The sequence below is a fragment of the Cryptotermes secundus genome, unplaced genomic scaffold, assembly GCF_002891405.2.
Source record: "Cryptotermes secundus unplaced genomic scaffold, Csec_1.0 scaffold357, whole genome shotgun sequence".
Classification (NCBI taxonomy): domain Eukaryota; kingdom Metazoa; phylum Arthropoda; class Insecta; order Blattodea; family Kalotermitidae; genus Cryptotermes; species Cryptotermes secundus.
In genome coordinates this window covers 370,109-383,657 of record NW_019727094.1, presented here as the reverse complement: position 1 = coordinate 383,657, position 13,549 = coordinate 370,109, and the positions used below count along the sequence as shown (strand labels likewise).

The window sequence follows — 13,549 nt, the reverse complement described above, 5'->3', positions numbered from 1 at the left end:
TGACAACCTTACCGCCATCTTTGAGCCGATTGTCTAGATAATGCGGGACCCTCAACGTCTCACAACCCTATGGGATAGCTTTACTTTCTTATTTTTACTTAGACATGAAATCGGTGCAGTACATATCCTACATTGAGACATTTCTCAACACAACAGAGAAAAACACAAGCATACGCCCATGACCCAACACGACTTCGAACCGGCGAACCTATTGTTCGGGATCTCTTACGCGGTTTTACCTCAGAGTGAAAACAGGTTTAGAGTGTGTGATATTGTGTGATGGAATGGAGGAACGTAAATGATTACTGTATTTGATCAGTACATATGTAATTAGCTTCCACTGTAAAACAAAACATTTCTGCGTCGTCAACCAAGGGCAATATACTTAAGTTCATTTATTGCTTCTTGATAGAGATTAATTGAAATTTCCTTTTTTTTCTTCCAGAGTTTTTTTAAAATAAACTGCACTGAAACAATGAAATTGCTTTTTTCTTTTATGATACATTCATTAAATATCTTTAAAACTTGTAAATTTTTCTCCTACAAATATCATAATAATAAGTAAGTTTTGAGGTTTTCACAGCGATGACTATGAAGAAAGTCGTCTTTTGGGATCTGGCGCCGTGTATTCTTTGTTTCAGCCGACGTTTCGGAGGAACGTAACGCCCCCATCTTCAGAGCAGTTGAATGGCTTGGAATGCGGAGAGCAGTAGCTGTGGGGGTAGGNACGTTCCTCCGAAACGTCGGCTGAAATAAAGAATACACGGCGCCAGATCCCAAAAGACGACTTTCTTCTTAATAATAAACTTAACAATAAATAACATAAATAACGAGACATTTTAGTCCCTTAACTGATATAACAATAACCCAATTATTCTTACTACTACAACACGTACAAAGGCGAAACAAATGGAACTGAATGTATATTTTGTTATTGATTTCGCCAATATGCCGTTTGCTGAAACGTCTAGTGTGTGTATATACGTATATTCGTTAACCTCACGCAGTTGCCTAGAGGCATAAAAAGAATAGCTGTTTACAAATTTTCATGATTTGTGAATGGTTCTATAACTCTGTGATACCACGAATCATTAAAATACTAAACACATTTACGCGCTCAACCATAGATGGAGCTACTGATGTGGTAGGACTAATGAGAAAGAAATCCACACATCTTCCTTCATGGATGTCTGCCGACTGGAGCTACAGTCTTCTGAACACGCAGCATAAGTTGATTCTTATTGGCGCGCTGACGAAACTGTGCTTGAATACAATTATGTTTTAAATAATGTTTGAAAAGCCGGTGATCCTCAATAAAGTAGGTCCCACACCCTGGGTGGGGCCTCGACTCACGGTTTCAGAAACTATGAAAGGTAAAATTGTTCCTGTGCTTAACTAATCAAACACTCCACCATGAACACGTAGGGGGGAGTAGGTGTAACTTTCCACATTTTCTTGAGCTCAGCACTAGTTGGAGCTGAGTGAGTGCTTTATCTCCAGGGAAAGAGCCCCGGGTACCCATTGGATGGGAGGCTGGGTGGGCCCCACAACCGACCTGGAAGATGTGGAGAAGAGAAAATTCTTGCTCCTACCGGGACTCGAAGTGGACTCCTCGGTCATCAGAAACCATGGCTTGTACCTGGATGCTAGAGAGGTGGAAAGAAGTGCGGAAGGGAGAACTGCTTACGGGAGGATGGTCCACTGCACGCAATTGTCAGCTCTCATAACCGGATATGTAGGGCATGTCAACCAATCACGAATCGATAGTTGATACAAGCAGCTGTGATTGTCTGCCCATTGATTGCTCTCGAGAGTCACATATTAGCCGTACTCTAAGCAGGCTTTGTAAAGGTAGATGCAGGGATTTCTTTTTAAATCAAGACTCCCAAACTGTGCTTGTTTAATGTAATCAAAAGACTTAAACTAATTCCTTAAAGAAACTTTTAGATATTCACAGACTAAAAAAGTTAAGCTCTCTCTGATTAAACACTTTTATATTTAGCAGATAAGTGTATAAAGGATTTTTCTTCTCTGAGATATTTTATTTTCAATGGTTGAATTATTTCACTCTTATGGTTATCATTTACCTATTGTGGTTTCAATAATAAGCGCACTAAATTTATATTATATTGCAAGCGTCCACTTAAAACCTACAAACCGTCCATTGTCTGTCGTGATTTGCAGATTTCCTTTGCTTGCGATAAGTCCTGGACTTCAATCTTGACCACGAGAAAGGCAGCAATTTCCAGTTCTACTCTCCTCCTCCACTTAAATGATGAAATGCTGTATCTTGGACCGATTCTTAGCTTATTTAACGAAGTTCTTTCAACTGAAAGTAGGAATGGAATTGAAAGAAGACAGTATTCGTTTATTTGGTTAAGTAGGACCTCAGTTTTCGACTGAACGAACGGTTAACAAAATTAACAAATCCAAAATACAAGCCTACAGTATTGCCAGTACTTCCTTATTATTAAAATATTTAGGCATCCATAAGGACATTAATTTCTTTACGATTTAGCTTATGCAGATATCAATATTTGGCAAATTTAAGTTATATGTTTAAGCATCGGTTTTAGTAACTAACTGGAGACCAGAAGATTCTTAAGAAGAAAATTAGGTATAATATAATATTGTCACGATTTAGTGGTCATTATAGACGGGGTATGGTCTGGACAATGGATTTATTGACTACTTATACACACCACTCGTAATTACAGGTAATTACAGGACTGCCGCTGATTTCCACACTTTACAAATTACTACACGCTAAGTCTTTTCCAGCCTACAGTTCCTTCAACAGCAGTTACCTGGCAACGGCTTCTAACCGTGGAGATTCTTCAGCTTCACGCGCTTAAGTTCTACTTTCAAAGCCTCCCGTGCAGAACTCTATCAAATCAACTGTCAATTGACTGGGTCGCCCCAGTTTTCTTCCTTATAACCCCTATGGACGTACCGAGCAGAAACCATTGTTTCCAACATTAACTCTGTTGTTGCATGCGCATTCATTGCCACGGGAACGTGTTTCTGCCTATAAATGGGTTGCAACACCGTTGGTTATTCGCTCAATTTCCTACCACCTTGTTCTCAAACACCTGTAACATAACTTCCTCACAGACAGAAAACTCAGATATCGCACCTATCAACCACGATTATATTTTAGATACTTTATTCTGCACGTACTTAGGAGGTAGGAAGACAAAATATCGTCAACTGAATGACACGAAGCAGTCCCCAACATTTCATGTTATTGCTTCCTAAGTAAAGGTAATGTTCGTATTGTGACATGTTGCGCAAAGGAGAACCCCCCCCACCGGCAGTGACGCGGCGGGTGAGTCAGCGCTCCCCTCCCCCTCCTCCGCACGGTAACGTAACGGTGACGCAACAGGATTGTTACGGTAGTAACAGCGGTTACTACCGCTAGCGTTACTAGCAACACAGCGCCAGGCAACAAGGGTGCCTATTACGTGGCCGTTTTCCGTATTGTCCGATCAAGGCTACATAAGGAGCAGCGAAGGCTATTCACAGTCAGTGAGTCCTGGAGCTACCGCCGAGTTAGCCAGCAACCAGTCAGTTGTATTGTGGCATTTGGAGTGTACTATTTGTGATACTGCAAATAGCAGTAATCGTAAATCTGTAATTTGGGTGATTGTAAGTGCGAATGTGAAATAAAATTCGCTATATAAAATACATCGTGAAGTTATTTGTCGCGTTATACGCCCAATACGCGACAGTATGTTACTGTCATTCCCAGGCGTCCGAATTTTCTCACATTTTCTAAGGATTACCATTAAGCCTAACCGTATAGGAAATAAATATCCCAAATATTGTGTGTGTGTACACTGGTATTTGTACTGCAACATTTCTTGTCTGTGTATGTAGCCTAACAATAATATCCTATTCCTTCTGGTATAACACAGGCCGGAGAGGCTCCCAGTAAATTTCTTATTTCAAACCACATTTCATGCCAAGATTCTTTTGTATAATTGAAGCCAACATAGTTTTCTGGAAACAAAACCTGGGAAACGGAAAGATACTTTAAAATGGAAATAAATTTTCGTTCTTTAAATTTTTCAGTCAAAAATGTATCTTCCATGTGAAGAAATATTTGCAACCTTAGAAGCCTGGGAAAGTATAACAGTTTTCTTCGACGTCACTGCTCTTATGAAGCAATGTGTAAAACAAACATGTCGGCACTTTCAATATGAATAAACTAATCTACTGTACATTAATTTTCAGTGCAATTGACGTATAGATTAATCTATTATACTATTAATTTCTGTGGCACCTGTTCCTTCTTCAAACCCGTGTTAGAGACCTGAGTATCATTCTGTTCGTGTTCATTCCGCTTCAAATCAACATATCCTTTGAAGATATCACATACTCCAAGGAAGAAATTTCACGTCTTGATCTATGACAGAGGTTCCGTTCATGTCAGAAATCCTTTAAGGCATTGAGTAACATATTCCATTTACGATGTAACATGTTTTGCCCGATATCCAACAACATTTTGGAGGACCGCCTAATTTTGGCTGTCCGCAAAATTCGATCCTACATACAAAGACACCGTCGCCTACGTCTGTAACTTGAGCACGGTCCATGCTACAGTGATATTGAACATTACACACATTATATAAATATCGTCCATAGTAATATTTCATATATTGTCCTAGATGATAACAGTTTAAAATAAAATAAACAATTTTTACTGAACGTCATAAATGTATTTTCGCAGTATTCTTTGTAAACAGAGTTATTGTAAGAGCGCTGTAAGTGTAATTCCAGTTTGTTTCAACCAGCAAACAACCATCACATTCGTCGCTAGTGCTGCGTGGTCATGTTTGCCAATATCCTGTGTAAATACAAGTTAGCACACGGGTGTTTCTATTTGAATTTTTCATTTGAATTAGTATGACGAGTACTTGTAGGTTTCCATTAGGTGACGGATTTCATACCTTCTGTGATGCTGCTTCTTGGCAAACCGGAGGAATAATATGATGACTTCTGCTCTGAATGCAAGATTTATTACTTATTTCATTTATTGTGTTCAGTTCGTCTGAAAACTAACGTACTGCCCAGGTTAGTTACATGCCTGCCTTAATGGATTAGACAAAAATTAGAACATATCTAAATCTACAGGCATTCTCGGAACATAGTTATTAGAGAGAGGGTCAGCGTTCCCTAAAGGTTCGGCCACACAGAGCGCTACGTACGCTACGCACGCTACGTACGCTATGTTCGCTATACGAATAGAAAAATATCTCCCTTTACTACCAATGTGTCTGGCCACACAGACTTCCGTACGCTACGTACGCTATGTTCCCTATGTTAGCTGCGTCGCATAGTGTACACAGCGTACGTAGCGAACATAGCGTAGCGCTCTGTGTGACCGAACCTTAAGGCCACAACATGACGCAACACAATAAGACACAGATATGCAGAAATATCCAGGCAGAACTAGAACCGGCGATTCCGAGTGCATTCAACTTACTGTTTGTTCTGAACTGCAAATTCCAGCATAAATACATTCGAGAATATATAAATAAACTGTAGTAAATAAAATTCGTGTTGTACAGGCCCTTCCATGAGCAACAGAGAATCGCTCAGCCCTAGTCAAGTGAAGTCCGATTTTCCGTGATTTCCGAGAGTTCATCTTAGAATTTACTCTTTTTTATTAATACCATATCCATAACAATAAACTAAACTACACAAACAGTGAATATAATTCCTGCTGTTAATATCTGTTTTCGTAAAGCTCAAGGATTCGCTCCAGACATCAGAGTAAATTTACAGTTTCTTTCAACAATGTTCTAAGTGAAGGAAGGCCATGAAACTTGTTTGCTGTTTTATTTGAACATATGTGCAGCGGGTTTGCCATACTGCTAGTGAATACATCCTAGATGCCAACATAGTTTGCACTGTAACACCTCGCTTGCAACTAAAAGCTTGTTTTACGTCAATGCTGGGATAACATTCCCCCGCCATGTGGAAATGAACTTCGATGTCAATGGCATCCTACTTCCATTTCATGTAAGTTATTTATTGCTTTGCTTATATAGTTCACGAAGTTAGAATTGAAGTTGTTCCCAACTTCCTATTTTGAATATATTTGTGACAGTTTCTGCAAGGCTAAGAAAGCATACAGAGTCACAATTGCATGTTTATTTTACCAAGAATGTCTCAGTTTGTCCCTCGAAGTGTAGTAAAAAAAATGTAACTACTTCCTGCAACCTAACTTCCTTCCTGAAACTGCTTATATTCATATATGATTAGTAGCTTACGAATAACCTTAAGAGGTAGTGGGTCTATAGATGAGTTTCTCATCAATTAACCTTTATTATTTTATTCTTAACTTTGTGCTAAATCATCACATTTCACTCAAAAGGCACCAACGACTGAGTCTGATCTATTTATTTATAGTTTATTTAATGATGCTGTGACTAACTTAGACTGTGTAGTCTCGAATGACAGGATGATAGTGGGTACTGAATTAGAATGACGTCGAAGGACACGACTGTTGCTTAATTTAAGGCGCTGTCTCGACATTTTCCTGAACAGACAGTCCCAAAATATTCAAATCGAGCACTCTGAAATACAAATAAAGCTTATCTCTTGAGCTAGTCAACTTGATCGTTGGCAAAGCCAAGAATCAATGGATATGGAGGTAATGATATCGTATAAATTAAATTATGTGTTTTCGTTAATTTTTGTGTTTAGTTTAAAGCTTGCAGTAGAAATGTTTCCTTATTTTATAGACAGTCACACATAATTAGTGTAATTTGGTATACTTTAAAAGAAATTAAATCATTAAGATTTCTTCAATGCGGGTATGTTTTCATTCAAGTATTTTTTTCTTGTAATGATTAATTAATATTCATAATACGATGAATGATTTTACATAGGACACCAGCTCAATTCGTGCAGAACTTCTGTCATTATACGTACATGTGTACAGACAGTTGGCCGAGTATTACAGCTTTTATCGTATTATTCTTAGTTTCTTTTCTGCACCGAACAACTGGACAAGTTGAAATAGTTGTAACGTTCTATATTTATACGTAGGTAAGTCAATAAGTAAGTTATAAAAGCATTTTTCAAATCAGTGCTCTTATTTGTTTAAGTTCAATATCCATTTGTAACTTACATATTGTCTTACCCTCGTATTTTGGAAATGTTCGGGTTCGAATGTCAGCCGGAATATCAGCTGTCCTCATTAAATTTTTCCTCAGTTTCTCCAGAAAAAAATCCTGAGTAGTGCCTCTATTAGGCCACGAAAATTTTCTTCAAAACTTTTTAAAACTTGTACACTCATCCTAGTACTCGATATTACGTAAGCTGATATATTGATTGCCTCGTAGAACAAACCACAGAAATATAAAACTCACATCCTTCAATTAAAATTGTTCGAAGTTTGTCTTCAAAAATTGGAACCTGCCAGTTATTGTTTTAATTTCAGTAACAGAAGAAACTGATTCTGTCTGTACAAGTTTGAACGTTTCCATAAATGTAAACATTAAGAACAGAAAATTAAATTTATAGCCAAAGTTAAGCTGAAAGTTATTGTAACCTATGTAATGCGCCTTAAGCCAGAAAATTTCTCCCTAAACATTCTTTAGTGATACACATATTTTTGTCAAGTTATATATACAATAACGCGGTGCTTGCTTTTCATTGTCTTACTAAGGGGTTTAATGGTTCTTTCTCTCTAACTTTCCTTTGTACATTTCAATGAAATTAAGTCATTGTGCTATGATAGAGTCTCATTATAAGCGGAAAACACAATAAGCGTCATGTGAATGCCATATGTCGAATTTCAGGTCTATATTATGCTTCTAAATATAGGGCCACAAAACAGTGCAAGTGAACAATATTGTCACATAAGATCATACTGATGAATGAATTTACGAGTGCTAATTTGCATGGAGATTTCCCTAATTCATTAAGTAGTATTATCCTAATGTATTCACTAAGCTACAGGCCGGAAAGTCGCGAGTTCGAGTCCCGACGAGATGGATATTTTTAATTGACCTAATCCATCCAGCCGCACTATGGTCCTGGGGTCGACTCAGCCTCTAACAGAAATGAGTACCAGGAAACTTTCGTGGAGTAACGGGCGGCCGATGCATAATGTATTAAAGTGAATTATTCATACTAATATATGCAATATAAGAGCTGTGTTTCAAGTTATGTGAGCCGTCAACTCACTCGAGAATAACTGAAGGTTCGTTTATGCCTGTAAGTGAAATAAGTCATAACATGAAAAGAATAAAATTAAAATGGCATGGCAAAATATAGTCTAGTGCAAGTTTACTATACCGAGGTCTGGTTCAAATCGGGCAGGTAGTTTGTACGTTGCAGTTAAGCAGTCGGATGTGGCGAATCTTATAAAGGCCTTGAGTTATTGTTTTTTAAAGCAGTCTAAACATTTGTAACAAAACTTGTCACACCATACATGGATGGCTAAATGGATCGTGGATTATTTAGCAGTTCTATGTCAGTTTCAGCATTTATTCAACATCGAATGATGTGAGATGGGTTTGAAAGTCCTTGGGTAGAAGCGGCCGCGAATATTGCAAAGTAAAGTCACGGTATTTGCCTGTAGAGACTGAGTAAAACTATGAATAACTTCAGGCAATATACTCGGTATTCCGGCCCAGTTTCGAACGAGAATCTCACAAATGCATATCAGAAGCAACTCCGCTTATGCTGACTTTCTCTTCCCACAGTACTTCGCAAAATCGTCTGATATGTTTCGTCAGTTATAATAATGGAAAATGAAACTAAATATATATTTGCATTATCGCTTCAATATTAGCTTCTTCTTCTTTATCAAAACCATTTCGTTGACTAGGTGAATCGCCTATTCCGGCCTCTAACATTGTTACTTCTCCTTTAGCCATATATCTCGCCTTCCAGAGCGACGATAGATGTGAAATGGAATGGGAGTCTCGTATATCCTTTAGAAATGTATTTCCAATTTGTCTCCACACTGTGTAATTTGTTCAGGCAAGAGAAGATACCTATCTCATTTCATGTATCCTCATTTCTCCAATTGATCTGTCCTAGTGCAACGTCTGACTGCGTATGCATTTCATTTGCGCTGCTTGAATTCCCTCCCAGTCTGTCTCCTTAAACGTCCATGTTTAGCCATCATATAAAAGCAACGAGACCACCACAACCGTATGAAACTTTAAATTTGAAGTAACTTTAACAGAGCTAGTACTATAGCTCAGGCGGTTAGTCGCTGGCTTCCCACCGCAACAACCCGGGTTCGAAACTGGGTCAGATCATGTTGGATTTGTGGTGGACAAAGTGACACGGGCAGGTTTTCTCCGAGTACTTCGGTTTCCCCTGCCAATCTTCATTCTACAAATTGCTCCATAATACCATCGTCTATCATCTAGGCTGGTACAATAGGCCAGTAGTGGTCACAGTACCAAGTGGACTCAGTCTCACCCCACTAAGAATATTAAAAAGTTTTAACAAACATGCATACATGTATATCTAAAAAACCTTTCCGTTATAAAACATATTAGAACCCTATACTGAATATTTTTAGTGATTTTCTTATGTTAGGATTGTTTATGATAGTAAATTTTAAATTAGATATGTTAGATAGCTTATAATGCCAGTATTACACAAACTGACCCGGTGCTTCAACCGATATGAGATGATCTATTTAAACATGATTGTATCATAAAGTTTTCTTTGTTTGAGTATGTCGAACTGAAGCTAAAGAGAAAATTTTCTGTTGCAGACTGACGTCAATAATAATATTATCCATCCAACCAGGCAACTCTCTATTGGAAAACAAATCAGATGTACCCATTATGTCCCGAAAAGTGCGTCATATCATATTCCCAGAAGGCACAACAATGGGGGTTAGTGTAATTATTTTGAAATGAAATATGACTTCCACACAACAGTTTTGCACCTAGTTGTTAAAATTTTGTAATTTCATTTCAATCTTAATTAATTCCTTGTCCTTTTTTTACTGTCGTGTAATTTGTACAAATGTAATATAAAATATGTACTTTAAAATATCTTACAGCTTTATACTGTTCCATAAATATACTCAGTCATATAGTTCTCGAGTTTATTTCTTTGCAGTTATTTTTAAGTACAACAATTCCACTGGAAAACAAGGAAGAAGTTTACGTCGGTTGGTTCTTTGAAGCCAATTACCATGTTCCGCAGTACCCACAGTACTTCTTCTCTGGCAATGAGAGTTCCAGGACGTCCAGAGGTATAAGCAGGCGTGCAACATATGCCATGCTCGAAAATGTATTTCAAAAGTAAGTTGGAATTTGAAGAGGGCTTAAATTAACCCTCTTACTTGTTTAATATTTTGTCGAAAAACAAACCTTTTCTAGACAAATCGTCTATGCTTGATTGGGTGACAGGAGGAATTTGCTTCCTGCTTTTCTTCATTTACACCAGAAATGTTAATCTTCTTCCTTCCCATTTCAGATACAACTCAGCAACCACACATACATCTTATAACTGACACACATATTTCCTCATAATTTTAATATATCTTGGTGTTCTCTGTTATGTCCGTGGTAGTAAACTCATGGCAAAATGCTCTTTGTATAATATGTATGATTTATATTATGATAGATTTATGAACACACAGACGTGGATGTTCATGAAACCTTGTCCTCATAACTTACTCTTAAAGATTAATGTTTATATTGCTCTTAAATTTGCGCTTTACTCTCCGAAATGGTCACCTGCTTTGAGTCTCCCCAAATAAAATGTTGTGTCCGTTGGGTTTTCCCGATATCAACTCGTGATATTTTTAAGTTCTGTGACCCAAGTCTATACAGAATAAAGACTACGAACTATGAACGCACCCCCATTATGACGTTTTTTTCCCACCCCTTCTTACTTCATATTCTACATAAACCAACCGTTTGTTATTCTTTCAAAGTTAAAGTTAAATTTCACTTTCATGATGGGTGTGATTACACTGTTGTATATTTTTGTATTTAATTTTGATTGGAATTCTAGGCGTTAAAATTGTTTCATGACTGTTATTCATTTTGTTCACGTGTTTGCATATTTATTTCCTTATTAATTTATATTGCAGATTTGGTTTTCCGGGAAGAGAATGTCTACTAAAAACGATTTGTGAAGCTGCTAGTGATTCAATGTTCCTAAACAGCCAAAATGGACTCTTAGGTGATCTCCTCCACATTGTGTTCAGGTTAGTATTAAAGATTTGTGAGTACGTAAGTTATGAACTTCAATTGAATAGTCAGATTCTTTCATTGATCGGATGGTGGGTGTAGAGGTGCATAAAGTAATTCAGCAATTAAGCGCTTCTCGCTTAAAAATGTTTATTTTCATCGCCCTGGATCGATGTACCTCACTTACAAAGTCGTGAAAAGCTTGGATAATTAATATGCATCAAGACTCAACTCTAGTTATAACGATAAAACTAAGTAATAGACGGTACCATCATCCGTAAAGGGGGCACGCGGTAGCGTAGTTGGTTGAGGCACCAAGTTACAAGCTGGAAGGTCGCGGGTTCAAGTCCCGATGAGGTCATTGGATTTTTTTCAATTGACCTAATCCTTCCAGCCGCAATATGGCCCTGGGGTAGACTCAGCCTCTAACAGAAATGAGTACCAGGAATTAATTAAATAACTTTCCTGGGAGTAAAGCGCGGCCGACGCGTAAGGCTGACAAACTTACCGCCATCTTTGAGCTGATTATTTAGATAATGTGGGACCCTCAACGTCTCACAACCCTATGGGCCTTCACGGCCTGTTACAGCGATAGCTTTACTTTACTTTACCATTATCTGTAAACCAAGTAAGTAGACCAACCTAACTTTAGATAAAAATCCATTTTCCTGTGCTAGACTGATGTTATGCAGAATGTTATCTGGACATTATAGCCGCGAAACGAAGTAGCCAGTTGTGGGTTGGACTTGACAGAGCGTGCACCATTTCTACCTCAGTTCGCGCTCGCAAAATAAACTTACTGTGCTTAAAAAAATATGTTTCTAATATTTTGCGCAGACAGTCAAGAGGGTTATGGTAGTCTCACTTCTTGTTTGCATTGCTGACAAATAAAGATTGGCAGGAAATTGAAATTACAAAGTAGCTTTCAGGCTTGTTTCTATTGCTAGTGGGGTGAGACTAAGTCCCTTGTCCTGCAGCCACTTCTGGCCTATTGTACCAGCCCCAGATGTTAGGTGAGGGTGATTGTGGAGCAATTGGTGGAATGAAGATTGGCAGGGGAAACCGAAGTACTCGGAGAAAATCTGCCCCAGCGCCACTTTGTCCACCAGAAATCTCACTTGACCAGATCTGGGATCGAACCCGGGATGCCGCGGTGGGAAGCCAGCGACTAACCGCTTGAGCTATGGTGTAAGATATCTTACAGAACAAAGAGGTTGTGTACCTTATGAAATACCAAAAGTTTAGGATCTACTCTGGCACTCGTGACTGGCACTTTTCCGATTAACAGAGCTCACTGCTTTCCCAGCAATTCAGTTTGACAAACGAAGATAGACTAAGAGCACGTGTTCAAATAATTCAAAATATCATTGCAAAATAACCATGTCATTGCTACTGTACTACATGCCAAATAGTGTTTCTGCATGCACGACTCTATTATCATAAGCCTGCCACCTTAACACAGTGTTGCCAAACCGAAGAGAAGTTGGCTTGTTGGGTTCATGCCGTACAGCTACGTTTAAAGGCAATCTCATTCTCAACTTGTCAGTAAAATTGCATTGCTGATATTGCTGGTTAATAATGTGTTAATGACACGTCTGTAGCAGTTTGGTCGCTGTGTGCCATTAATCAATGAGACGGTAGAATTGCTTTAAACAGTTATGCCATTTCTTGGATACGTTTTATATCAAAGCTTGTCTTGTGCTCATCCGCCAGTTCATCTTGACAGTGGACCAGTCTAAGGTAAGTACACAGATGTATGAAGCATAAGCATGACAAATCTTATTTGGCAAGCGACGCGTCATAAGCATAATTGTTGTATTATTCTTGGTGTGTTGTTTGTTTGTGGTATTTTATCAAACAGATATCTAATGAGGCCTGTTTAACAAAGTTTACATTTTTGTATTCATTTCAGCCCGTCTTCTTCTTTGGACGAGAAATTACCGCCAGATTTTAATATTGCTGAAGATCGCGGAAGAAATGGGGAAGATTGCAGACTTGCATATCCTGAATGTTGTATTGCATTTCTGGACGTCATCACAAGATTTCAGGATTAACCATCTTCTATCTGAGTAGCTTACATCATCATCATCATCATCATCAGTAATCTGTCAAGACGACAGGTCCACAGTCTCTTCCAAAACATTTCCTCCACTTAATGCGATCTAGAGCTTTCTCCTTCAAATGACAGTATCCTCTTCTGTCCCCAAGGTCATCCAGCATCTTCTTACGTCTTCTTCCTCGTCTTCTTGTCACTTCTATCCGCCCATCTATCTTTCCTTCGATAGCTTCTTTTAGAAGGCAGTTTCTGCGTAAAACATGACCAATCCAATTAGCCTTCCGTTTTCTTATTTCATGTAGGA

At 38.3% G+C, this 13,549-nt stretch overlaps 1 protein-coding gene across 1 annotated transcript; it reads left to right on the top strand.

Annotated features, from left to right (window-relative positions):
* Nucleotides 1-5,914: 5,914 nt before the first annotated feature.
* Nucleotides 5,915-13,332, top strand: LOC111864388. The gene is made up of 5 exons (XM_023851609.2): nucleotides 5,915-6,027; nucleotides 9,755-9,878; nucleotides 10,108-10,292; nucleotides 11,090-11,206; nucleotides 13,102-13,332. Exons 1-5 carry the CDS (start codon nucleotides 5,999-6,001, stop codon nucleotides 13,241-13,243), a joined length of 597 nt encoding a protein of 198 aa, XP_023707377.1. The 5' UTR covers nucleotides 5,915-5,998; the 3' UTR covers nucleotides 13,244-13,332.
* The last annotated feature ends 217 nt before the right edge of the window (nucleotides 13,333-13,549 follow it).